Source organism: Carassius gibelio, chromosome B1 (assembly GCF_023724105.1).
Source record: "Carassius gibelio isolate Cgi1373 ecotype wild population from Czech Republic chromosome B1, carGib1.2-hapl.c, whole genome shotgun sequence".
Lineage (NCBI taxonomy): Eukaryota > Metazoa > Chordata > Actinopteri > Cypriniformes > Cyprinidae > Carassius > Carassius gibelio.
Genome location: NC_068396.1, coordinates 11,505,604 through 11,532,298, shown reverse-complemented (window position 1 = coordinate 11,532,298; position 26,695 = coordinate 11,505,604). Strand labels below are relative to the sequence as shown.

Sequence of the window (26,695 nt, the reverse complement as noted above, 5' to 3'; positions counted from 1 at the left end):
TTAACTAAACTCTTTTTGAAAGAAAAAAAGAAAGAAAGAAAGAAAGAAAGAAAGAAAGAAAGAAAGAAAGAAAGAAAGAAAGAAAGAAAAAGAGCACTTTTGATACACTTCTCAGATCTCACGTTTCGTATAAGCCAGATTTAACACTTGATCATTTATGTGGAAGAGTTTTCATTTTTCATTCTCAGTGAAAAATGAAATGCATAAATTGTAAGCTAATAAAGCTAATGGCTAGCAATAAAGTTTATTAAAAAACTAAAAGTGTGTTATATAGGTTATGGTCAACAGAGAATGTGTAATTATTGATGTAGCTAGACTAATTGTAGCCTACTTAAACTTATCACATATTTTTATAACTCATATTTATTAGGATACTAATAGATGAATACATGATGTATAGAGAAAAAAAAAAACCTGAATCTTCATCCGTTTTATTAGTGAACATCGCAGTTTATATTTATCAACGTCACAACAGTGCGTATGCAAATTTCCCCCAAAATAGCCAATTAAACTCAGTCTTTTACTTCGTACGAGTGTAGATATGAAACGGGTGTTCTGATTGGTCGAGCGCCCGGTTTCTATCTGAAGACAGCTCTGAGAGCCATACACGCCTCCAATTAACAGCTGTGTGGACGCTACAGTTACACCATTCAGGTTTGTACAGTTCTTCCTTAATTTTGGCTGGATTTATATTATTATTTTAGTAGATGGAAACGAATAACTCTTGAAAACATCCAAACCGTGCACATTAAATACATATATCACGGAGAAAACCGTTCAAATTCAAATTGGGCGTCACTACATCTGCTCAACCTCATATGCTTGCTCAGTTTGACACATAAATGCAGCGATGATGCCACGTTTGGGGATGTTTTCATGCAGCGAGTTCTTTTTGAAGCAGAGTAACGTAGTGGTGGGACGAATGAACAGACTCATTTAGGTTCAATCGGTTCTTTTGAACAGTTCGTTTCAACCATAGACTGTAATGGTTTTAACCGGTTTCAATGCAAAATAACTTCTGACGTGCAGTTGATGCATAGTAAACACTACGCCTGGTGTAAATAATATGTAATAATAAATCGTACTGAATGCTGCTCTGGTCTGTGTGTAACTCATACAGTTCCACTGCGCTTTATGTGTGTAATTTCTAATATTAACTTCCCCATCAGTCAAAATCCACGGTTCACTCCAAATGATTTATACCATCAGCACAGTCATTGGTCGAAATTACATAATCAGTAATTTGGTATTTTTTTTCAGTAAATTAATTGATTTATTAGCGTACGAACCGTTTGGGGCCAGTTCCGTCCAAATCGTGATCTAATAGCGCAGATTGTTTTGTAAACAGGTTCAACCGATTCGTTGAAAAGATCCGACTCAAAAGAAGAAATCACAATCACGAATTGGACCGAGCAAAGCACGAGCGAACGCAGCAAAGAGCGCTTCCACATCTTGTGTATTAAGCAGAAAAAAATCCCCACAGTATATAGCTAGGTATAAGTGTTAACCCAACATGCGTTTACTTGGCAGTGGCACTCTTTTATCTGTGATGGCTGAAGTTCAGCGGAGGTTCGTGTGAAGACAAAGAGAGGGGCGGAGATGGAGCGTGTCTGAGACGCTTGTCGGTGCTTCGCGAGCTCCATTGTTAGATAATTAGTTAATACAGAACGAAATCGGACATGGAAACAATGCAGCGATTGTGCTCGGCATGTTGTCGCATCACTTCGTGTCGTGTTACCTTCCATTTGCTTTTTTGCCCATATGAATTATCAATGGTCATCATCACAAATTATTGGCGTCATCATGAACTATGAAACATTTAACCTGCAATGCCTGACATGCAATTTATATGATGCAAAAAAAAAAAAAAAAAGTATTAAAGGTTCAGAGAGAACATCCAAATAGAACATGGTTATGCAACAGGTTTGCAGAAGAGAAGACCTCTTAACACAGTTAATTTGGCCTCATTTTGTTGATGCAGTGGCTGAAAGATGAACTTATTTTTGGATCATAATCACATCAGGGGAATTTTATTTATGTAATTAATTAAAATTTACCTAAAAACAGTTCACACTTTCCCTCTATTTTAAAAAAGCAGAAGAGATAATGTAAGAATTAATGTCTGATGGGTGAAGTTTTGCATGAAACAGAAAGACATATTTGTATATTTTTTTCAATATTTTTTTTCTTTCTTTGTGGTAGGGTAAGAAACGGTTCTCACAGCTTGTCTGCTCGATGACTGTTAGATGACTATCATTCTCATCAAATCAGTTAAGTGCATGATGTGTGTGTATGTGTGTGTGAAACAAAACGTGATAGTGTGTGAATATGTTGTGATTTTAAACTAGGGTTGTGGTGTATGAGCAGCAGACTCACTCAGGAATGTTCGGAATTCTGGCCTTCTAGCAGTCTGAGGTTATGCTGTTTTCATTTCCTTCTGTTTTTCTCATATTCACGCAGACAGTTTGTTCTGCATCTTCAGGGTTTGTGGTCACGTTAACCTTCTTTCAAGGTTCAGATTACATAGAAATTTTAACTTCTTGTTCTTTGTATTGATATTTGCATATTCTATAGACAATTTCGAAAGAATCTGTTAAATGTTTTTGTAAAAGCACCTGTCTCGAATTTCAGACCTTCCATTTCTATTGTAAGTTTTTCTTCTCACAAAAGCCAAAACTGCCCTCTGGGCTTCTATAGAAAATGGTTTGTATTATGTGCTGCTCCACTTTTATTCTTGTTATAGAAAGCTTTAGGTGTTGTTCAGCTAGAAAGAGTTTAAACATGATCAAGCTAATTTCAAATCATAATCTGTAGCCTGGTCTGTCTTTATTTGTAGCTTCTGGAAGACTAACTTCCATGAAATAATGAGATTCATATAAAAACTTGTAGAATGAGATCATAGAAAAATACAAATATGGTGTATATGTGAACACACTTGTGTCTGTCATTTAGACTGTTCGATGACTGGTGAAATAAGCTTAATGTAAGTTGGTAGTTGGGTTGTGAATGCTGTTGAATGAATTGCAGTTTTAAGGAATAGGAGTGGGTGCCATCATAATGACTTCAAACAGCTAATAAAAACAAAACAATAATCCACAAGTGATCCAAATGACTCCAGTCCACCAATTATAAACTGCGAAAAGCTGCAGGTTTGTAACAAAATCCATCAAGACATTTATGTCTCGACTGAATTGTGTCAATCACTCAGACATTGTCATATATTGTTTATCGGTAATTTATCCATGAAAGCTATTAATATATTGTATACATATTTTATAAAACTAATGGACAAATAAAATGATAGTGCTCCTCAATTATATTTTGGCTGTTGTTTTTAAGATTACCTGTCTGTTAGATTGCATTGCTCTTTCTTCTCTGATTATCAATACATAGACGGACAAAAACATCTATCTAGATCAGTGTGCATTAGCTGTCTTTCCTTCAGGGAGCCCATGAATATTTCAACAGCTGCTATGATGCCCTGACAGACAGGAAATCTATGTGACAAGATTTTTTATTAATTTATTTATCTATTTTTTAACCACAATCCTAATTTTAAACAAAATTCTGAATGGGCCGCTGTCGGAGTTCTGCGGTTATGCAGATGTCAGTTTTATGAGATACAATTGCTGGACACTACATGTTAGGATGGGATACTAAGGGCCAAATGTCCAGTTTGACTTCTCAGAAATGTAAAAAAGCAGTGCTGCTGTAATGCAGAAAAAAATAAGCCATTAAAAGGTTTGACATACAAGCATGCCATTCCAATTAAAACGGAAATGGGATGATCTTTTTATAAAACTGCAAATAGCTTTTATGTCACAGTCTGATATATAAAATAATATATATATATATATATATATATATATATATATATATATATATATATATATATATATATATGTGTGTGTGTGTGTGTGTATCTCCACTCACCGGCCACTTTATTAGATTCACCTGTTCAATTGCTTGGTATCACAAATTGCTAATTAACCGATCACATGGCAGCAACTCAATGCATTTAGGCATCTAGATGTGGTGAAAATGAGTTGCTGAAGTTCAAACTGAGCATCAGAATGGGGAAGAAAGGGGATTTAAGTGGTTTTGAACATGGAATGGTTGTTGGTGCCTTCTGATCTGCTGGTATTTTCATGTACAACCATCTCTAGGGTTTACAGAGAATGGTCAGAAAAAGAGAAAATATCCAGTGAGCAGAATTTGTTTGAAAAAAATTCCTTGTTGATGTCAGAGGTCAGAGGAGAATGTTCAGACTGGTTAGAGATGATAGAAAGGCAACATTAACTCAAATAACCACTCAATCACAATCAAGGTATGCATAATACCATCTCTGAATGCACAACACTTCGAACCCTGAAACAGATGGGCTACATCAGAAGAAGACCACACCGAGTGCTGCTACTGTCATGTAAAAACAGGAAACAGAGGCTACAATTCCCACAAGCTCACCAAATAGAAAATTGGAAAAAATGTTGCCTGCTCTGATGAGTCTCAATTTATGCTGCGACATTCAGATGGTAGGGTCAGAATTTGGTGTAAAGAACTTAAAATCATGGATTCATCCTGCCTTGTCTCAACGGTTCAGGCTGCTGCTGGTGGTGTAATTGTGTGGGGGATTTTTTTCTTGGCACACATTGGGCCCCTTATAACCTTGAGCATCATTTAAACACCACAGCCTACCTGAGTATTGTTGCTGACCATGTCCATCCCTTTATGACTACAGTGTACCCATCTTCTGATGGTTACTTCCAGCAGGATAATGCACCATGCCACAAAGCTCAAATCATCTCAGACTGGTTTCTTGAACATGACAATGAGTTTTCTTTACTCAAATGGCATCCACAGTCAACAGATCTCAATCCACTGGAGCAGCTTTGGGATGTGGTGGAACGGGAGATTCGCATCATGGATATGCAGCCGGCAAATCTGTGTGATGCTATCATGTCAGAATGGACCAAAATCTCTGAGGAATGTTTCCAACATCCTGTTGAAACTATGGCGCGAAAAATAAAGGCAGTTCTGAAAGCAACAGGGGGTCCAACCTGGTACTAGCAAGGTGTACCTTATAAGTGGCCTGTGAGTGTATATTATTATTATTATTATTATTATTATTATTATTGTTTGTTTGATTTTTGACTCATTCCAGAGAGAATACTTTTGTATATCATTTTCATCAGTGTTTAGTTCCATTTTGCAGGTAGAGAATATTTCTTTCCTGTTTTTGTGTGTTTGTTCCATCATGACTTTTTATGGCATTTGCACATTCACCTTGACATGTTCAAGCTTTTACAGAACTACAAACGTGTGTGTGCATGTGTGTGTCCGTCATGAGTTTGGTATCCTGAGTCCCATTTGTCAGAGCAGCTGTTTGTTCTAGCTTCTTTTTCTCTCTCTCTCTCTCGCTTTCCATTGGGTTCCATTTATGTGACATAATGCTTTACAGAGCTTTCTCAGCCTAAAGTATCTTTAATATCTCAGTTGTTTCTCTCATTCAGCTTTAAGAGTAAATGCAGAACCCTTTGGTAGATTCTCCTGTTGCTTAGATGTTTTTGAAAATTAGTTTCTTGATTTGTATTTAATTTAAAAAAAATTCAAAAAAAAAAAATTGTTGAAACGTGAGAGGTCAAGTTGTTACTTAAATGAATCCTCATTAAAGGTTTTTAATGGATGTCAAGTTTTTTTTTACACTGTTAAAGAGTAGGATTCTCATGCTAAACATGGCCAAAAGTTTCAAAAATCATTTGGACGGTTTTCTGTGCCAAATACACACTTCCGGGTTTCTTACAAGTTTCAGTTGTGTGAGTTATAAAAAGTTCCTCTGGCTTCTGCCGTTGGACTTCCTGTCTGTCTGTCTGTCTGTCTCACTGTCTTTCTCCCAGTGGGCTGATTGTGAGTGTAGCTCTGTCATTGGTTTATACTGTCTGCAGCCCAAGTATGGAGAGAGGTTAGTTTTCACTTCAGGGACAAGCACTGTCAGTCCTGCCATGTGATCAGCATGACATTTGCCATCTGTGAGCCAGATACACACAGCTGCTGGCACTAACATTTACACACACATTCCATCAATTTAACCCTCTTAGAAACAGACTTATGTGGACATAAGCAGTACATCTTTCAGGAATAACTCAATTCCACAATCTACAGGCACACAAAGATGTTTAAACCTTTAATGATGTTAAAAAAGATTTTAAAAGTGAATTCAGAATACAGTGTTAAATATCTTATAAAAACCATTGAACCTGCACCAATAAATTATAGAAAAATATTTTCTGCCACATAGGGAATGTTTTTTTTTTCTCTTTATTTTTGTTAATTACTGTATTGTGTTTAAGTAGCAGAGTGTGTGAGCTGCCACACATCTCTAGTATTATCGTATTAAAGAGCAGATCTGCTACACGACTATCAGCCACTGTGCTGTTCATCGGGAATTTCGCACACAAACACAGCAATGTCAGCTCTTTGGATTGGATTTGTGTGCTTATGTTTCTGAGACAAGAAAAGCAACAGTACGCTTTGTATTGACGTGTGGCATGCCAGCAACTCCATGTGTTTTGATGCATTTCAAAAGACCCACTTCATACACACACGCACACACATACACACGATTGCATCTGCTAAAACAGACTACAGGGTTTAAAGGGGTCATATGATGTAGCTAAAAAGAACATTATTTTGTGAATTTGGTATAATGAAATGTTTATGTGGTTTAAGGTTTAAAAAAACATTATTTTCCACATACTGTACTTAATTGTTTCTCCCCTATGCCCCGGTTTGTTGAAATGCATAATTTTTTCTTACAAAGCTCATCGGTTTGAAAAGCGATGTGAGCTCTGATTGGCCAGCTATCCAGTTCGTTGTGATTGACCGAATGTCTCAAGCATGTGACCGAAATGTTACGTCCCTTACCATACTGTGATGTGTGTCCTGGTCAGAACACCAGTGCGACATCCTCACGAAAAATAACCATGGTTTTATTATAGTAAAACTGAAGTAACCCATGTTTTTTTTGGCATGTTGACTACCATTTGTATAACCACAGATATACTACAAATACCATGGTTATACTATGGTTAATTTAGCAAAACCATGGTTAATTTGTGGTTACCATGGATTAACTATAGTAACCATGGTTTTTTGGTTTTATTTGTAGTAAAACCATGGTTAATTTTCGTAAGGGCAAGACAAAAACAATAAAACCCATTACAAACAAGCCATTTATTGCTTCCAGTGGGGGAATAATTACAGATTATAATGACTTGTCTTTTTATGCGTTACGTTGCATCACACCGCGTAAACATAAAACCATGTCTGCATTTTTGATTGAAGAAACGACAAACAACAAGCACAACTCCTTTAAACATACTTTCAGACTGTGAGTCAGAACAGCTGGCATTGTAGTCTACACTCCCAGGATCAGGAAAAAAATCCTCCATAAAATGTGCTGCAAACACTCAAATATTTGGGTTGAACTGTTCAGGAACAGTGTTGTAAATACAAACCCGATTATTAAAAAGTTGGGACACTGTACAAATTGTGAATAAAAACTGAATGCTATGATTTGGAAGTTTCAAATTTCAATATTTATTCACAATACAACATAGGTGACATATCAAATGTTTAAACTGAGAAAATTTATAATTTTAAGGGGAAAATAAGTTGATTTAAAATTTCATGGCATCAACACATCTCAAAAAATTGGGACAAGGCCATGTTTACCACTGTGTGGCATCCCCTCTTCTTTTTATAACAGTCTGCACAAATCTGGGGACTGAGGAGACAAGTTCCTCAAGTTTAGGAATAGGAATGTTGCCCCATTCTTATCTAATACAGGCTTCTAGTTGCTCAACTGTCTTAGGTCTTCTTTCTCACCGCGACTTCAGATTCCAGACTAGGAAAAACAGGTGGCTGGTAACCAACGCTACACTGAAATGGAGAGAGGCCTGTGGCTGACACTGGTAACGAGTTATGAGCGTACTCAATCATAGAGAGTTGTTGGCACCAGGAAGAAGGATTCTTGGAGACTAAACATCGCAACGTTCTCTTTTTTTTCAACGTTTTTTTTTTTTTGCCAAACGGCTGTGTCTGTGTGAGCTTGTAGCATATTACGTGCATGTAAGGACCCAAATTCGCCGTGATTGGCTGTCCACCACCACGTGTCGTGACGGGACTCTATTGCGTATCTTGAAACACGCCCCCTTTCACGTCGTCTAAAAAACAGAGAGAGAAAGATTTATCCGGTACAGCGAATTTCTTTAAGCAGTAGTCCACTGTATACGTTCACTTAAAACATAACCGACTGTGTTTATGAGTACACTTGCAGAGACAATTATTTTGATATAATTGTGTGTGTGTGTTCATTCAAAAGTTATGATACTCGAAAGATGAATTCATTCTCTGTACGCGCATTGTCTGAAATGCTGCTCACAGCGCATGCTTTGATTGAGTGAGCACAAGCTCCGAACGCACAGGAATTGTTTAAAAAGCTTGAATCAGCAATATTTAGAAACAAATGCAAACGATCGGCTATGATCCGTTTCACCCCTTCAAGCGAGTGAACAACGTGAAGCAAGTGAAGTTAGGAATTTTACATCACTATTCACGGTAGCCCATCGGACTGGAAAACACATAGCCCCGGGACGTCAGGATAGCGATTTTGCGAGCCCTGCACCTCAGATCTATCCAGTTTGTGAAACACTGGTTTCCACACTGGTTTCTAAAATAATAAATTATTATTTTAAAAGATTGACTCAAAAGAATAATCTGTTCACTAATCGGATCATGAACTTGTATTACCGAGCCGATTATCTATTATTGAACATCTCGATTGAATAAAGACTTCAAGTTCATCTGTAAAGCACATAAAGCTATCATTTGAGTTTATAAACTTCTATTTCTTGCATGACTCGTATGGATCTGCTAACTGAATGCAAAGTGTGAGTTCTAGAAGAATGTTTGTGCCTTGATGAGCATGTATTGCTCACTAGGAGTCGCTAAATGAACAGCTGTTTTTCCTTTTTTTTTTTCAACGGAGGATCAGTTGCCCTATTGGTTAAAATCCCCAAACTGTTTACTTAAATATAAAATTAATAAATGACATAAAAACAGGGGCGTTTGTGTTATGATGTGGTGGGCTGCTGTGGGCCAGAAAGCCTGGGCAACTTTTTGGTCCCAGTCCGCTGCTGAATGGCACACCCCTATCCAAAAAAACACCCAGTTGTATTAATAATGTTATCCTGAGTGTGAAGTGTTACCAGAATTTGTTTTAATTAAGGTGAAAAATAAAAGTTTTGTGTTTAATGTATTTGTGCTGATGTTGAAATGGATTTTAAAACATATGGTATCGAAAAAAGTATCGTTAGGAACCGGTATCGAAACTGAGGTATCAAAATTGGCACCGGATCAAAAGATTTTGAACAATAAACAGCCCTAGTACACAGTACTGGGGGAGGTCAAGGCAGTCAGAGGTGAGACTAGTTGGCTGGAATTGTGAATATAACGCCGATAAATATTGGCAAACCCCAGAAACCGCTGTAGGGCTTTACGGGAATCTGGACTTGGCCAATCTATTACAGCCTTAATCTTGTCAGGATCCATAGGTATTCCCTCAGACAAGACGATGTACCCTAGGAAGGGAACAGACTGCATGGAATACGCATTTCTCCCGCCTTGACAAAAGCCCATTCTCTAGTAATCTCTGGATCAATTGTCAGACCTGTTGCAGGTGTTCCTGGATAGATGAGGAAAAAAATCTGTATTTCATCCAGGTAAACATATATAAACTGATCTACCATGTCTCTCAACATGTCATTCATGAGTGCTTGGAAAACCCCTGGTGAGTTGGAGAGCCCAAACTTCATCACCAAGAATTCAAAGTGCCCTCTAGGGGTGTTAAAGGTGGTTTTCCACTCATCCCCCTTCCTGATGTGGACTAAATAATAAGCGTTACGTAAATCCAGTTTTGTGAAGACGGATGCTCCCTGTAACCTCTCGAATGCTGAAAACATCAATGGCAAAGGATAGGTATTCTTTACCGTGATGTTGTTCAGCAATCGGTAATCAATACAAGGTTGCAGGGAACCATCCTTCTTACCAACAAAAAAAGAATCCCGCCCCCGCTGGAGAAGAGGAAGGGTGGATGAACCTCGATGCCAGAGAATCAGAAATATATTTCTCCATGGCCTCCCTGTCCAGAATGGAAAGAGAGTAGAGTTTGCCTTAAGGCGGGGACTTACCAGGGACTAACTCTATGGCACAGTCATAGGGACAATGCGTATCTGACGTGACCGGGGAAGGATAGGAAGTTTCAGGTGATGTGTAAGGCTAGTGTCAATTAAATTACCTTCGGCTCCTGAATCCAGAAGGGCGTGACAGGTGTGAGTGTTTTTGGCCCACCGCAATTTCACCGGAAGGAGAGTTGAAGATGTTGAGGACTTCCCGACAGAGATCCCACCCGATAGTAGCCTCAAACGGGCGGACTCTTTTACCGGACATGTGAGCAGAAGATGTCCAGAGCCACCGCAGTAGAGACACAGTCCTCGGCACCTCCGCCTCTCTCTCTCCTTCCGGGACAGTTGAGCTCTACCCACCTGCATGGGTTCGTGATCGACAACGGGACTGACCATGTTCTCTTGGCTCGAGTTGCCACCCTCCGGGGTACTTAGAAGGCGTGTGTGACTGAGAAGTCGTGTGTGACTGGTCTTTGCCCCCAGACGGTCAATCCGAGCGTCCACATGGAGTGCCAAGTTGATGAATCCGTTGAAGCTGGTTGGCAACTCGAAGAGGTAGATCTCCTTGTGAACACGGTCAGCCAACCCATGCAGGAATATATTCCTCTGAACCTCCTCGTTCCACTTGCATGCAGATGCCAAGGTGCGAAACTTGATGGAATAGTCAGCCACAGAGTCATTTCCTTGCTTGAGATCCGCGAGCTCACAGGCCGCTTCCTTGCCGGCCACGGCCCGGTCGAACACCCTCTTCATCCCTCAGAGAGGGAGTGGAATGAGTGGTTCTCGGGGATGTCCCGGGGAACGGACGGTGCGGGTGGCGCAGCGGAAGTGGTCAACTGATGGATTTGCTGGGTGAGCTCAGACACCTGTGTCACCAGCGCTTGGACCGTGCATCCGGTGTTGACTATGCTCTCCAGCTGCTGATCCATGCGGTTGAACGAGAGAACTAGAGAATCAGGAAGTAACACTTGGGACTGCATGCAACGCTCTGACAAACACAAGACGAAAGACGGGGCAATAAGTAGGGAATGGGTAATGAGTTGCAGCTGGTGATAATGAAGAATAAATGGAGACGCCCACAGGAAACAATCAGTGTTGACGCAAGACACACACTCACTCCACCAACATAGTGCAAAACCCGAGGCTACGGTTTACCAACCGTGACTCTATTATATAATGCCAAATAGAACAATATTGGTACAAATGTTTTAATGTTGATGTAAACCGTAATATACTACTTTTCAAAAAGACTTGAGTTAAATAATTTGTAATAATATTTCACAATATTACTGTTTTACTATATTTCTTGAAGTGTAAATGTGAGAGGTCTGAATATGAAACAGTGCATCAATGTCACACAGACCTCTGAGTTGAAGGTGTTATCTGCATCACATTAACAATTTTCCTCACAGGATTTATCACTTAATTTCACCCTCAGTGTGAAGAACAAGTGGTTTCAGATATCTTATCAGCAAACACTTCACTGATACAAAGAAGCTGCCACCCTTTAGAGGAGATTTTCTACTTTGTTGTTAGAGCAGTGAGGTCAAGCTGCAGAAGTCTCTAAGGTCTCAGCTGAATGAAGGACCCTCTTCCTGTCTGTAATTGGTCCACTTCCATGAGGAGAGACTGTACAGAGAAACACAGCTAGAGGCTATGGGCCGATGCAGCTGAAATATTTATTGCCTTTTTTATTATAGCCCCATTTTCTGCTCATATAGAGCTGTCACTATCAAGGCAGAGAAATCAAGGATAAAATGAAACACGACCATATATATAATTGTGAATTTGAAGTCTACTGTATCAAAAAATAAATGTTCATTCAATTATTCTTCAACTACAGTCTCCTTCTGTGTTTTCTTCTTTCAGACGTGAGTAAGCTGAATTGGCAGAGCCATGCAGGCCCAGGATCTGATCCGGCACCTGCGGATACCTGAGCTGGACGATTTGAGGCAGTATGTGCGCAGTTTACCCACCAACACCCTCATGGGCATGGGCGTTTTCGCTGCCATCACCACATACTGGCTGGCCACCCGTCCCAAAGCACTTAAACCACCCTGTGACCTCGCCATGCAGTCCGTGGAGGTACAGGTAAGTGTCAGAATGCTTTCTCAAAAGTTTTACACCGCAAAACCAATGAAAATCAATGGTGAGGTGAAATGATCCAGGGTAGGAATAGTCTAAATAGTAGAATAGTATAAAATTATAAATGTGTATAAAATACATTTTACTTTTCTTTTTCCAGGCCACATAAACCGGAAGGACCCATATGATCTACATGTAAAACAAAAAAAAACACCATTTAGATGATAACATTAATACTCTGACATGCAATGAAGTGGTCACTGTTTTATTTTGAGATTACTGACCATTAATTATGCCTTCATTTGGCAAAAATAGCAAAATACACATTGCACTTTAGGATATCTTGTTTCAGTGTTACTAACCCGTTGAATGTGTTTTGACGCAAAATTGAAACTTTTGGAAATCAAATGACTAATTCTTCACTGGAAATTCTCATTGTGACCACCTGGTTAAAAAAAATTAAACAAAAAATAAAATAAAATAAAAAAATGGATTCCCTGAAGATTGATTAAAAAACTAGTGCATTCTGGTTTCCAACAGTTACTTAGCAGCCATGGCTTGCAAATCCACCAAGGACATTTTGTGTTTTTTTTTATCATTTATTTTTACATTTAATCATTTAGCAGACACCTTTATCCAAAATGACTTGATGAAAACAATAGAAACAACTAGAAAAGCTTGAAAAAGTGTATACACTACCATTTGAAAATAATACTTTAATTCAGCAGGCACATTTATGGGGAGAAAAAAAAAGAGATTTCTATAAAAGCTGTTATTTTGAGCTTTCTTTCAAAATCAAAGAATCCCTAATAAATAACTAAATTAATAATAATAATAATAATACAAAATATGTTTTAATGGTTTCCACAAAAACATTAAGCAGCACAACTATTTTTAACATTCTTAAAACGGATGATGATTAACCATTAAATCATCATGTGACACTGTTAATAAATATATATATATATATATATATATATATATATATATATATATATATATATATATATATATATATATATATATATATATTCATGCCTTTGGCCAACACTTTTATCCAAAGCGACATTGCATTGAAGGTATAGTTATGGGGAAGTTGTGGCCTACAGGTTGTGGGTTCGAGTCTTGGGTCGGCAGTACCACGACTGACGTGCCCTTGAGCAAGGTACTGAACCCCCAACTGCTCCCCAGGTACCTCAGTATAAATGGCTGCCCACTGCTCCAGGTGTGTGTGTTCATGGTGTGTGTGTTCACTGCTGTGTGTGTGCACTTTGGATGGGTTAAATGCAGAGCATGAATTCTGAGTATGTGTCACCATACTTGGCTGAATGTCACATCACTTTAGTTTGCATTTTATCAGTTCTTGTTTTCTCTTGGAATCAAACTCATGTTTAGTGCCATGCTATACTTGTTTGAGCCACAGGAATAAAATAAAATAAATTACAATAATATTTTGTAATATTACAGTTGTTACTGTATTTTCATCAAATAAATGCAGACTTGGTGAGCAAAAGAGACTATAAAAAACATAAAAGCTAACTTGCTAAAAACAGTTGAATGGTAGTGTATGCATGTTGAAAACACTGGGACAGCCAGGTACAGTTATTTTTAGAGTGGTCTTTTTTGTATCACATTTCTCTACGTCATGTTCTGTCATCACATACTTTTTAAGTGTATAGCAGTTTTTTGTGTATATGTTTAAGTGAACAGACTGTAACCTTGCTTTGGATACAAATAATAACAGCTTCTTTCACCCAGAAAAGTATAATTGTAGATGCATGTCCTTGATCTCTGTCTCTGTCTTTGCCTGAAAGAGTTGTGTATTCTCACCATTTCTTGTATGTTTGCTATGGTAACACACTGAAGCATGTTGGCAGCAGCTATAAAGCCAGTCAGATCCACTGGACAGCTATCATCTGTAAATTCCTTTAGCATGAAGTCTTCCTTCCCCCTCTGATGTTAATTTTTTCTTTTTTACAAATTCTAAACCTAATTCTGCTGAAAGCATTGTTTATGCATAAATGATATTAATGTTTAGTTCTGGTCCTCAAATTTAATGGGCATTATGGCATTACAAGATTTCTGATGTACATTTTAAAACCACTGTTTGCTGCACTGTTTCTGTTCATGCTTTTCCAGATTAGCTGTCTGGTGGGAAGCGAGCAGGAGTGGTTTTCCCCGGAGTAAGGAGTTATTTGATTGTTTGGTTCATAATACCATAGATTTTTGGCTTTGTTTTTCAGGGGAGTGGATATGCTCGTCGGTCTATTCTACAGGACAGTGACACATACATGACATACTACTACAAAGACGCTCAGACGATGTATGAATTTTTCTTACGAGGACTACGAGTGTCAAGTAAGTCAAAAAGCTGTTTGCCTCAAGTCCTTAAAAATCAGTAGTTCACCCAAAAAAGAAGCTCTTTTTTTGTCATCATGTTTAAAATCTTTTACACTTTTGTGTTCTATTTTTATAGATAATGGTCCTTGTTTGGGATCTCGTAAACCGGGCAAGCCATATAAATGGCTTTCATATAAAGAGGTAAGATTTCTATAAAGCAAAATTGATTTGAAACCTTATTCCAAAACTAGTTTAGCCTTTTTTCTGTGGATGTTTATTGAACCCTGTCTGGTTTGCAATTTATCATATATGGCTGTGCATTTGAGTAAGTTATGTATTTTCGTATGCTGTTCATGTGTGTAGGTAGCAGACAGGGCAGAGTTCGCAGGTTCAGCATTACTCCACAGAGGTCACAGTCAAACAGGAGACAAATACATTGGCATCTTTGCCCAGAACAGGCCAGAGGTAATCACATGCACACAGACACAGATTTCTGAAGTTGTCAACCTCTAACATGATGGTTTTGATGATCAAAATATCATGTAATTAATTACTCGATTACACATTGATGGACAGGCTTGATTGCTACATTGATTGCTTTGCTTATACAAGTTTGCAAGTCTGTTTAATTCAATATAAGATTACCAAGTATGTACATCCCACAACTGATTAAGTTTTCTGCACATTTCTGCAGTGGACGATTTCAGAGCTGGCATGTTACACATATTCACTGGTGGCAGTGCCACTGTATGACACACTTGGTACAGAGGCCATCAGCTATATCATTGACAAAGGTAAGCCAGCACACAGCATTTTTGTCCCAATTCTGTGCAGTAGTTTAAAATTTCCCTTATATACATTTTTAATTCTGCAAATAAACACTAGAAAAAAATAAAATATTTTAGTCAAAATAGTATGTAGCGCCGATTCTGTGTCCCACTTTAGAAAAAAGTGTTTTGTTCACTGTAATAGAAAATCCTATTAATTAGAGCATTAGTAATCCTATTTCAATCAAATGAACTCTTGGAATAGTTTTACCATGATAATGAATATGACAAAATGAATATACTAGGTCTTGGATGGCTAGAGCAACTATTCACGCTGCTACTGCAGAGCATACATCTTATAGCAGATCTAGACAGGTGGAGCTGGGGGAGGTGGAGGGTTTAGAGGAACTCTGATAGGAACGCTGCAGGGCCAGCTTACAGCAAACACTGAACCAGGCTATTTAAAAGTTCAGCAAGCGACCTGATTGGGTAATCGAATCTGTTTGAATCGGCAGAGGTCAGTCCAAACATGTACAATCTTGATGGGATTAGATTGCTTCTAAAGAATCTATCAGCCTTGCGCCATTCAGCCTGAACTTGATATTATATAAATAATTTTAAAATGCTTCCTATTTAATCCCATTGAAGTATTTAATTAATCACCAGAACTCATTTTAATTTAATTTGGAGATTTGAAAGAAGTTGGAAATTGTGTTGACATTGTGACATGTTGTTGAAAATGTGAGAGATTTGTAACAGAGCCTGTGTTGTAGCCACCATCTCCACTGTGATCTGTGACATCGCGGATAAGGCTCGTCTGATCCTGGACTGTGTGTCTGGCCGGAAACACAGCATCACAACCATAGTGGTCATGGAAAACTATGACAGTGAACTGACAGAACAAGCACAACAGAAAGGCATTGAGATCCTGAGCCTCGAGGAGCTTGAGGTTTGATTAAACACACATACACACACACACACACACTTAGACGCCCTTGGTAAGCAGTGATCCCATTAATCTTGTATTTGTGCTTCACTAAATGAAGTCTTTCTTTTGGCAGGCTATTGGCAAAGTGAACTACAAGACACCCATTGTGAGTAAAACTGAGCGCTGTATTCATTTACAGACTTGTAACTTTATATGTGAATAGTGAATTTATTATTTGTTTGCTTTATTATTGCTGTTTTGCTTAATGGTAATTTAATGCATCTTAGTTTTGATTTTATTTCTAGCCCCCTAAATCAGAGGACCTTGCACTGATTTGCTTCACAAGTGGAACTACAGGTAAAAGGGTTTATATATGTATTTATATATGCATTTAATTGTAATTAAATCGACATAATTATTTTGATAATTTCAAGATTTTCAGTGAATAACTACTATTCCTGTAGAAGGCTTTAGAGGACAATGTTTTTGTTTTGCTTTTCATTTTGGAGTTTGACAACCCTAGTCCAAATTCATTTTAATTAATTTAAAAAGAAAAACTAATACATTTCTTCAAAAATTCACAGGAAAAGAAAGAATTTTGCAATATTTTGTCATTTTAGTGCTCCAACCTGAAGAATAATAATAATGTGTTTTTTTTTTTCCAACAGGAAGTCCAAAGGGAGCAATGATCACACATGGAAACGTTGTTTCCAATTGTTCTGCTTTCATTAAAGTTACAGCGGTAAGCCAAGAGTTTTTTTAAGGCGTGCGCTATAAATTCGAAAACTAAATTGTAGTGAAACATTTTTGGGAAAATGAGCAAAAATGACAACCAGTGAGATTTCTGGGACAGATCATATCTGGGAAGTTTTTAGGAGCATCTTCCCTCAATTTTGTTTATCACTTAAGACATGTTAGTAAATGTTTTCTTCAAATCAAGTTCTGTCTTCCTGTTATGTTCACCTCTTCTTGTGCCTCATTTCCTAATTTAATTATCTGTTTCCTGTCTTGTGTTGATGTATTTGTGTATGTGTGTGTGGTTAGGGGTTGTTGAAACCTAGTCCTCAAGATGTTCTTGTCTCCTTCTTACCGCTAGCGCATATGTTTGAAAGAGTAGTAGAGGTACGCTGCATTTCACACTGCACATGTGTGTGTGTTTTACAGGTTCACTGCATGCTCAACCAGACAGACATTCACATTTCTTACCTGCCACTAGCACACATGTTTGAGAGAGTGGTCGAGGTATGTATTATGCATGCACACTGTCATTAAACAATTGTTTCGATATTTTCTATACAGTTTGTAACAAACTTAGTTTGCAGTGTACTTAAAGGGATAGTTCACCTAAAACTTACTCACAAGTGGATCCTCTTCAGTAAATGAGTGCCGTCAGATTCAGAGCCCATACAGCTAAAAAAAACATCATAATAATCCAAAAGTAACCCACATGACTCCAATCCATCAATTAATGTCCTGTAAAGTGAAAAGTGGTGTGTTTGTAAGAAGTTTTTAAAAGCCTCCGGCAGAGTCTTCCATCCATAATGCTTCCTCCAGCGAAAGAGTCAACTCCTCTAAATCAGGGGAGAACATGCACAGATCATGCAGCATTTACAGTCAAAAACTGTCCAAAATAGTTCTAAACAAATATGTTTGTTGAATTTGATGTGAGAAGACATGAACTTTTTCACTGGAGGATGTGTTATGTATTATGTACTTGTCTTCTGGCCAGAAAATGGATTTGTTTCTTACAAACAGAGCTGTTATTGTAATTTCTTGACTGCCTACATAGAAATGAACTGGCATTATATTCTTGTTGCTTAATTTATTTTTGTGTATGTAGGGTGTGCTTCTGGTCCACGGGGCCAGGATTGGATATTTTCAGGGTGATATCCGTCTGTTGATGGATGATTTGAAGACTCTTAAGCCCACTATATTCCCTGTAGTGCCCAGACTACTCAACCGCATGTTCGATAAGGTATTTGTGTTAAGTTTACACACATAAACTGTTTGCATTGAAGTCTGTACTTAAATACACCCATGATCTTTGCTCATTATACATTTGTGTGTTTGCATTAAGATCTTCGGACAGGCGAACACTCCTCTTAAAAGATGGCTTCTGGATTTTGCCACCAGCAGGAAAGAGGCGGAGCTTAAAAGTGGAGTTGTCAGGAAGGATAGCATGTGGGACAAACTGATCTTCAGCAAAGTGCAGGTAACCAGATGAAATGGAGAAAGAGTGTGTAGAGCCCAAGAACAGAACAATCAGATGAAACCATAGAGCGCTTATAAAGACTCTGTTGCCTAGCAGCACACAAATTCCAAAATACTCAGCATCCAAATGTCTGACATTTATGGAGAAAAAAACAAAACAAACAAAAGCAAATCAAGAGAAATCACGTCTCATCCAAAGGCTCGTTCACATCAAGGTCAATAACTATGAATGTGAAGTTTAAAGCTCATTCTAATTCTATAAGAACATGGAAGTCAAGTCAAGTCTGCTTTATTGTCAGTTCTTCCACAGTACATACATACAGAGAATCGAAATTGTGTTACTCTCAGACCCCTGGTGCATACAGATAACATTAACAGTAGAGCCTAAAAATCTAGATCAAATATAAAATATAAGAATAAGGGATATAAAAAAAAGACATAATAAAATTAAAAATAAAGTTAAATAAAGCAGCGCAAGGCACATGGCAGATAGAGTGCAAATCAGTGAAGTGAACAAACAGTGCAGATAAAAGATTTTTGGTGCAAAGAAAGAAACTTATTCAGTCTGATGAATGGACAAAGGGCTCAACAGCAGTTATTTTATTTAACTGACTGATGAGGTAGTTGAATGACATCAGTTCCGTGGTGAATGAGGTAGTGAGCAGACCAATGCTGAACAAAGTGACTGGTGCATGTAATCGTATGTAGGGGGTGGGGAGTGTAAGGACCTGTGGACGTGTGATCTGGGGGGGGTTCATAGTTCAGTGGTGCCTGGGGCAGAGGTGGGGGGCAAGTTCGGGAACGAGTTCAGCTTCAGCCTGATGGATGAAGCTGTCCTTCAGTCTGCTGGTCCTGAACTGTGATGCAGAGGGCTTTACGTGTGAGACGGGTTCCATAAATGTCATGGAGGGAGGGGAGAGAGACACCAATGATCTTCTCAGCTGCTCTCACTATGCGTTGCAGAGTGTTTCGACAGGACGCCTTGCAGGCGCCATACCACAGTGATGCAGCTCGTCAGGATGCTCTCGATGGTGTCTCTGTAGAAGGTGTACATGATGGGGGGTGGGCCTCTGGCTATTCTCAGTTTGCGGAGGAAGTAAAGGGAGAGGTCCTCTGTAATATGCACACCCAGGAACTTGGTGCTGCTCACTCTCTCCACAGTCGCACCGTTGATGGTCAGAGGAACGTGCTGAGTGTGCGCTCTCCTGAAGTCAACAACAATCTCCTTCATCTTCTCCACGTTCAGAGAGAGATTGTTGTCACTGCACCATCCGGCCAGGCGGCTGACCTCGCTCCTGTAGTTTCTCATCTTTGTTGCTAATGAAACCCACCACAGTCGTGTCATCCACAAACTTAATGAAGAGGTTGGAGTTGTGTGACGGTGTGCAGTCGTGGGTCAGCAGAGTGAACAGGAGAGTGTGATGGTGGTGGATGTGTTGTTGCCGACCCGTACTGCCTGAGGTCTTCCAGTCAGAAAGTCCAACAGCCAGATGCACAGCGAAGTGTTGAGCCCCAGCTGGATCAGTTTGTAAATGAGCTGTTGAGGGATGATTGTGTTGAAAGCTGAACTGAAGTCTATGAACATATACAGTTTTGTTCAAAATAATAGCAGTACAATGTGACTAACCAGAATAATCAAGGTTTTTCGTATATTTTTTTTATTGCTATGTGGCAAACAAGTTACCAGTAGGTTCAGTAGATTTTCAGAAAACAAATGAGACCCAGCATTCATGATATGCACGCTCTTAAGGCTGTGCAATTGGGCAATTAGTTGAATTAGTTGAAAGGGATGTGTTCAAAAAAATAGCAGTGTGGCATTCAATCACTGAGGTCATCAATTTTGTGAAGAAACAGGTGTGAATCAGGTGGCCCCTATTTAAGGATGAAGCCAACACTTGTTGAACATGCATTTGAAAGCTGAGGAAAATGGGTCGTTCAAGACATTGTTCAGAAGAACAGCGTACTTTGATTAAAAAGTTGATTAGAGAGGGGAAAACCTATAAAGAGGTGCAAAAAATGATAGGCTGTTCAGCTAAAATTATCTCCAATGCCTTATAATGGAGAGCAAAACCAGAGAGACGTGGAAGAAAATGGAAGACAACCATCAAAATGGATAGAAGAATAACCAGAATGGCAAAGGCTCAGCCAATGATCACCTCCAGGATGATCAAAGACAGTCTGGAGTTACCTGTAAGTACTGTGACAGTTAGAAGACGTCTGTGTGAAGCTAATCTATTTTCAAGAATCCTCCGCAAAGTCCCTCTGTTAAAAAAAAGGCATGTGCAGAAGAGGTTACAATTTGCCAAAGAACACATCAACTGGCCTAAAGAGAAATGGAGGAACATTTTGTGGACTGATGAGAGTAAAATTGTTCTTTTTGGGTCCAAGGGCCACAGGCAGTTTGTGAGACGACCCCCAAACTCTGAATTCAAGCCACAGTACACAGTGAAGACAGTGAAGCATGGAGGTGCAAGCATCATGATATGGGCATGTTTCTCCTACTATGGTGTTGGGCCTATTTATCGCATACCAGGGATCATGGATCAGTTTGCATATGTTAAAATACTTGAAGAGGTCATGTTGCCCTATGCTGAAGAGGACATGCCCTTGAAATGGTTGTTTCAACAAGACAATGACCCAAAACACACTAGTAAACGGGCAAAGTCTTGGTTCCAAACCAACAAAATTAATGTTATGGAGTGGCCAGCCCAATCTCCAGACCTTAATCCAATTGAGAACTTGTGGGGTGATATCAAAAATGCTGTTTCTGAAGCAAAACCAAGAAATGTGAATGAATTGTGGAATGTTGTTAAAGAATCATGGAGTGGAATAACAGCTGAGAGGTGCCACAAGTTGGTTGACTCCATGCCACACAGATGTCAAGCAGTTTTAAAAAACTGTGGTCATACAACTAAATATTAGTTTAGTGATTCACAGGATTGCTAAATCCCAGAAAAAAAAAATGTTTGTACAAAATAGTTTTGAGTTTGTACAGTCAAAGGTAGACACTGCTATTTTTTTGAACACACCCCTTTCAAGTAATTGCCCAATCGCACAGCCTTAAGAGCGTGCATATCATGAATGCTGGGTCTCATTTGTTTTCTGACAATCTACTGAACCTACTGGTAACTTGTTTGCCACGTAGCAATAAAAAATATACTAAAAACCTTGATTATTCTGGTTAGTCACATTGTACTGCTATTATTTTGAACAATACTGTATGAAGCATTCTGACGTATGAGTCTTTTTTTCTCTATATGTGTAAGTCCTCACCACAACTATAACAATATGGATGCAAAGGAACAATATTGTTGGAATCCTTTTCAGAATGAGCTTTTTAGCTGATGAATGATCAGAATTCACCCAAGCACTCAAAGTGGCAGATGACATAACTGCAGAGTGTGTTGGTGGGAATGGAAATTATATTGTTTATAGTAACATTCATAGTTGTCAGTTAGCATTCTTGGTATTTTGTCAAGAAAAATGTTCCAATGCTCACCAAGTCTGCTTTTGTTTAATCAGTAATAAAGTTAGATTATGAAATATTATCATAACTGAAATCACTGTTTTCTATTTGAACACATTTTAAAATGTAATTTATTCACATAATAAATGATCACATAAAATGTCATTTATTCAAATAATAAAATTCAGAGCTGAATTTTCAGCATTGTTACTCCAGTCTTCAGAATCACACACTCCTTCAGAAATCTAACATGCTGATTTGCTGCTCAGCTCAGGAAACATTTTTTTCTCATGAAAACCATTGTACTATTGTGTATTATTTTTGTGGGAGGTGATTCATTGTTCTTCTGGATTCTTTGATTTATAGAAAGTTCAAAAGAACAGCATTTATGTGAAGGTTTTTTTTTTTTCCACCCAAATACCACAATATTAAGCCATGCTATAAATAGATTAAAAAAATATATATATAAGAAGCTTACAGAGTTTTTCTGCTTATGTCGAATCTACAATAGCTTGTCCAGATCACTCACCCAGATATAAAATGCGATTGTTAATTAATTGAACTAACCTTTTAGTAATTGAACCAACCTTTTATTAACATAACACTCCAAACTGAACTGTGACAACTATTTTCTGCTACTTTGTATACATAAATCTGTCTCCTGTGACCCTGCAGGCCAGTCTGGGTGGACGTGTGAGGCTTATGATCACAGGATCCGCTCCGGTCTCTCCCACCGTCCTCACCTTCCTGCGAGCAGCGCTGGGCTGCCAGGTACACACACACACACACACACACACACACACACACATCTCTGTTCTCCTGCTAATCAGGATTCACACAACTGGTTTTAAGGTTATTGTTTTTTTTTATTTATTATTATTCTTTTTTTAGTTTTATGAGGGTTTTGGGCAGACAGAGTGTACTGCAGGCTGCACTATGTCACTTCCTGGAGATTGGACAGCAGGTAATACAGTGTCAGTTTACTGTACACATATTAACACACAAAACCAAACAGACACACCTTGGATGATGTACACTACAGTATAAACAACCTGGGCAGTAACACACACTTTCCTGGTCTCTGCTCTCAGGTCATGTGGGAGCACCACTGCCCTGTAACTTCGTCAAGCTTGTGGATGTGGCTGAGATGAATTATTTTGCAGCAAATGGAGAGGGAGAGGTTTGTCAACAGTTAAAACATTGAATTTTAAAGGAATATTCTGGGTTCAATACAAGTTAAGCTCTTTGGTGTTTTCCACAGGTGTGTGTGAAAGGATCAAATGTGTTTCAAGGTTACCTGAAGGACCCAGAGCGAACCTCAGAAGCCATAGATAAAGACGGCTGGCTGCACACTGGAGATGTTGGCAAATGGCTTCCGGTAAATTTCACATCTTCTCAGCAGTTCTGCTGCTTATTTAGTCTCATTTGTAACTTTTTTTTTTTTGTCTCCCAGTTCAGTACCAATTTAATCATTGTCCTTATTTCTGCAAGTCTTCTACTTGATTCAGTGAATCAGATTTTAAAATGAACTGACATCAACCCAGTGACTGACTCACTAACCATATTTTGTATTCATTTTACCCTTTACAGTTTTCTTTCGAAAAGCCTCTTATGCTCTCCTAACTGCAGCATAAACACACGCTAATATAGTTATTGTTATAGTTACCTTTATGGTTATCATTCTTTCAGTGAAAGGGCCTTATTTGTATTGTATTGTATTACTTGTATTTTGTGCTTACCATGTATTCTAAAAAAATTATGTCCAAGATATTTGTTTTAGAATTATTTTTAAAAATGTGCATATTAATGCTTTTGAGTCCACTGAAACTCATACTTGAAACCTCACAAGCTCCTGTCAGTACAACTGTAGATAAGTGAAGCATCTAAGTTTTGTACATTTTGAACATATTTTCAAACTAATACTTTATTCTCTTTTAAGAGAACAGAACCCTTCCCCCTTCTTTGAATTAGTTAGTGAAGTTGAGTATTTATTGTTTTAGAATGGGACTCTGAAGATTATAGACAGGAAGAAACACATCTTTAAGCTGGCTCAGGGTGAATACATCGCTCCAGAGAAGATTGAGAACATCTACATCCGCAGTGACCCTGTGGCTCAGGTCTTTGTACATGGAGACAGTCTGCAGGTGAGAGACGGGACTGAATGACTGTGGCTTCGTCATAGCAGTGAATCAGAGTGTGGATGTGCTTTCCCAGACACCAGCCAGTGTCGGCCCAGAGCAGGCCCACATCTGGATTTCATGCGGGCCGGATCTGGGCCAACACTATGTTGCTGTCTGGTTTGACATATATATGTGTGTGTGTGTGTGTGTGCTATTATAGATCATTGGAGTAAACCCGTCCTGTGTGTCTTTGTAGGCTTGTTTAGTGGGAATTGTGGTTCCTGATCCAGATTCTCTGCCCGGATGGGCAAAGAAAAGAGGCATTGAGGGCTCCTATATTGAAATGTGCAAAAGCAAGGTACAACACTTTGGATTTGGATTCATATTTGATGAAATATGAGGACTTGTACCATCCCTGACTTCTGATATTGTTTTAACCAGGAACTCAAAAATGCCATCCTGGAAGATATGATTCGGCTAGGGAAAGAAGCTGGACTGAAGTCCTTTGAACAGGTTCATGTACAAAACCAACTCTTTTACTTCTTGACAACTCTACCACAAATCACAAACCTTCAATCAAAAAAAAAAAAAAAAATGTTTTACACGATTTATCTGTTAACTTCTTATTTGGTTTTATCTGTTGTGAATACTGATCCACATGTCAAAATACAGAAGTACTAGAGCAAGGGTCTTTTTTCAACCAGGGTCTGTGGACCCCTGGGAGTCCGTTAAATTTACAGTAGGGGGTCCGTTAACTCATAAATAACACCAGGAATGTTCATGATATTTCAATTTATATATATATATATATATATATATATATATATATATATATATATATATATATATTTGTTGATATGTTCTATAACCTTATAAAAATAATATATTAATAAATATTACAATTATTTTAGAACAATATTATATTATTATACTTATAATATTTAAGCTATGTTATATAGTATTAACATACTACAAATTATTGTATTTTTTTTTTTTTTATTAAAATCTCTGTGTGTGTGTGTGTAGGTGAGAGACATTGTCCTGCACATGGAAATGTTCTCTGTTCAGAATGGACTTCTCACACCAACACTGAAAGCAAAGAGAGCCGAGCTGAGAAACCACTTCAGACAGCAGATTGACCAGCTCTATGCTAAAATCAAAATGTGAACCGGTAGAGAGACGCCATCTACACCGAGAGTCGCTGAACTAGAACATACTTGAGGTGTGGTGATGATAATGAAAGGGGTGCTCCAGTTCTGTCGTGTTGTTGTGAGGGGGAGAGAAGGAGAAGGACCATTGTATCTGGTTCTTTTGTCATGTGCCACAGTCATCTCAAAAGAGGTGAAGTATAGTCCTGCCAGCGATGCACATACCAAACATGTCATGAGCCCTGCTATTCACCTGCAATGACAGTTCAAGAAAACTGGAAGTGAACCACCTCAATGCCTTAGGTCAGTGAATGCTAATAACCGAGAGCACACCTGCAAGATCATATACAACAGAACAGACTGAGACAGCTGATATTGATATGCCACAAAGTGCTGACATGTTTCTGATTTGTTAATCCAATTGCAGATAATTTCCTTAAAACTTATTTAAAATATAGTTATTTCTATTAAACTTCTGTAATGGATATGTATCAGTGTTTACTATTTAAATGTATGCTTTTGATTGTAAGTCACAATGCTTTTGTTATTGTAAACCTAACCATGTGTATAAAAAATAAAAAAAAAATACATATATATATATATATAATTTTTTTTTTCATATCTGAATTAATCATTTCCATTTAAATTGACAGTGAAATGACATTGGTTCACACAAATTAGTTCCTGTCATACTCCGATTCCACTAACAGCACTTTGAAATCTCAAATGTGCCTCTCTTCTGAAGATTAACACGTGTATATAGGTTATCTATTTATATTTGTACATCTTTATTGTATTCTGGTTCATGTAAATTGTGCAAACAGTTATTTGTAGCATGTAGTTGTTGAAGAGAGAAATAAACCGATGGCATTCTCTTAATAGTGTTTGGGTTCCTGTTCATTAACTTTGGTAATGATCCCAGTGCCTGTATTTAAAAAAAAAGAGCACTGCATAACTGATTTGCAGTATTTCTGGTTTATATTTTGTAGAAATAGAAACCTATCGCGATTTCTTTGATCAATTTTGCGATTTCGAATTTAAGCACGATTTTCACACACACACACACACACACATGCTTTACAGCCATAAATGCACTCAGTATGAATTTGAATCATATTTCCAAAAGAAAACCAATTAGAGCTTTAACAGAAAGTTGTCAAAATAAGCTGTGGTAGGTAACTTTTGACGCTCTAGCGGTTAATAAACAGAACTGCTTGCATCTTGTGGAAGAACATCGTGGCCGGAACAACTTCTCTCTGTTTATGTCTATGAAGAATTATAAAGGTACTGGGTTACTCCGCCGCGGTACCCCCGAAGCAATCTAAAATAGTCCGAATATAAACACTTATATTATAGGTGCACCCTAGTGATTCAGGACAAGCTAAAAAC

At 38.2% G+C, this 26,695-nt stretch overlaps 1 protein-coding gene across 4 annotated transcripts; it reads left to right on the top strand.

Moving 5' to 3' along the window:
- Window positions 1–547: 547 nt before the first annotated feature.
- LOC127949366 (long-chain-fatty-acid--CoA ligase 1) lies at window positions 548–26,185 on the top strand. 4 transcript variants are annotated; one of them, XM_052546479.1, is made up of 22 exons: window positions 584–654; window positions 2,203–2,270; window positions 12,111–12,332; window positions 14,570–14,684; window positions 14,803–14,867; window positions 15,030–15,131; window positions 15,361–15,460; window positions 16,207–16,382; window positions 16,495–16,527; window positions 16,667–16,718; window positions 17,030–17,103; window positions 17,526–17,603; window positions 18,202–18,336; window positions 18,439–18,573; window positions 22,714–22,809; window positions 22,930–23,002; window positions 23,130–23,218; window positions 23,300–23,416; window positions 24,039–24,182; window positions 24,415–24,516; window positions 24,600–24,671; window positions 25,185–26,185. In XM_052546479.1, exons 3-22 carry the CDS (start codon window positions 12,138–12,140, stop codon window positions 25,323–25,325), a joined length of 2,094 nt encoding a protein of 697 aa, XP_052402439.1. In that variant the 5' UTR covers window positions 584–654; window positions 2,203–2,270; window positions 12,111–12,137; the 3' UTR covers window positions 25,326–26,185. The 4 variants fall into 4 exon arrangements, with proteins under 4 accessions (XP_052402440.1, XP_052402442.1, XP_052402439.1 ...); XM_052546480.1 differs by lacking the exon at window positions 2,203–2,270 and having other exon boundaries at window positions 548–654; XM_052546482.1 differs by lacking the exons at window positions 2,203–2,270; window positions 17,526–17,603 and adding an exon at window positions 17,406–17,483 and having other exon boundaries at window positions 548–654.
- Window positions 26,186–26,695: the final 510 nt, after the last annotated feature.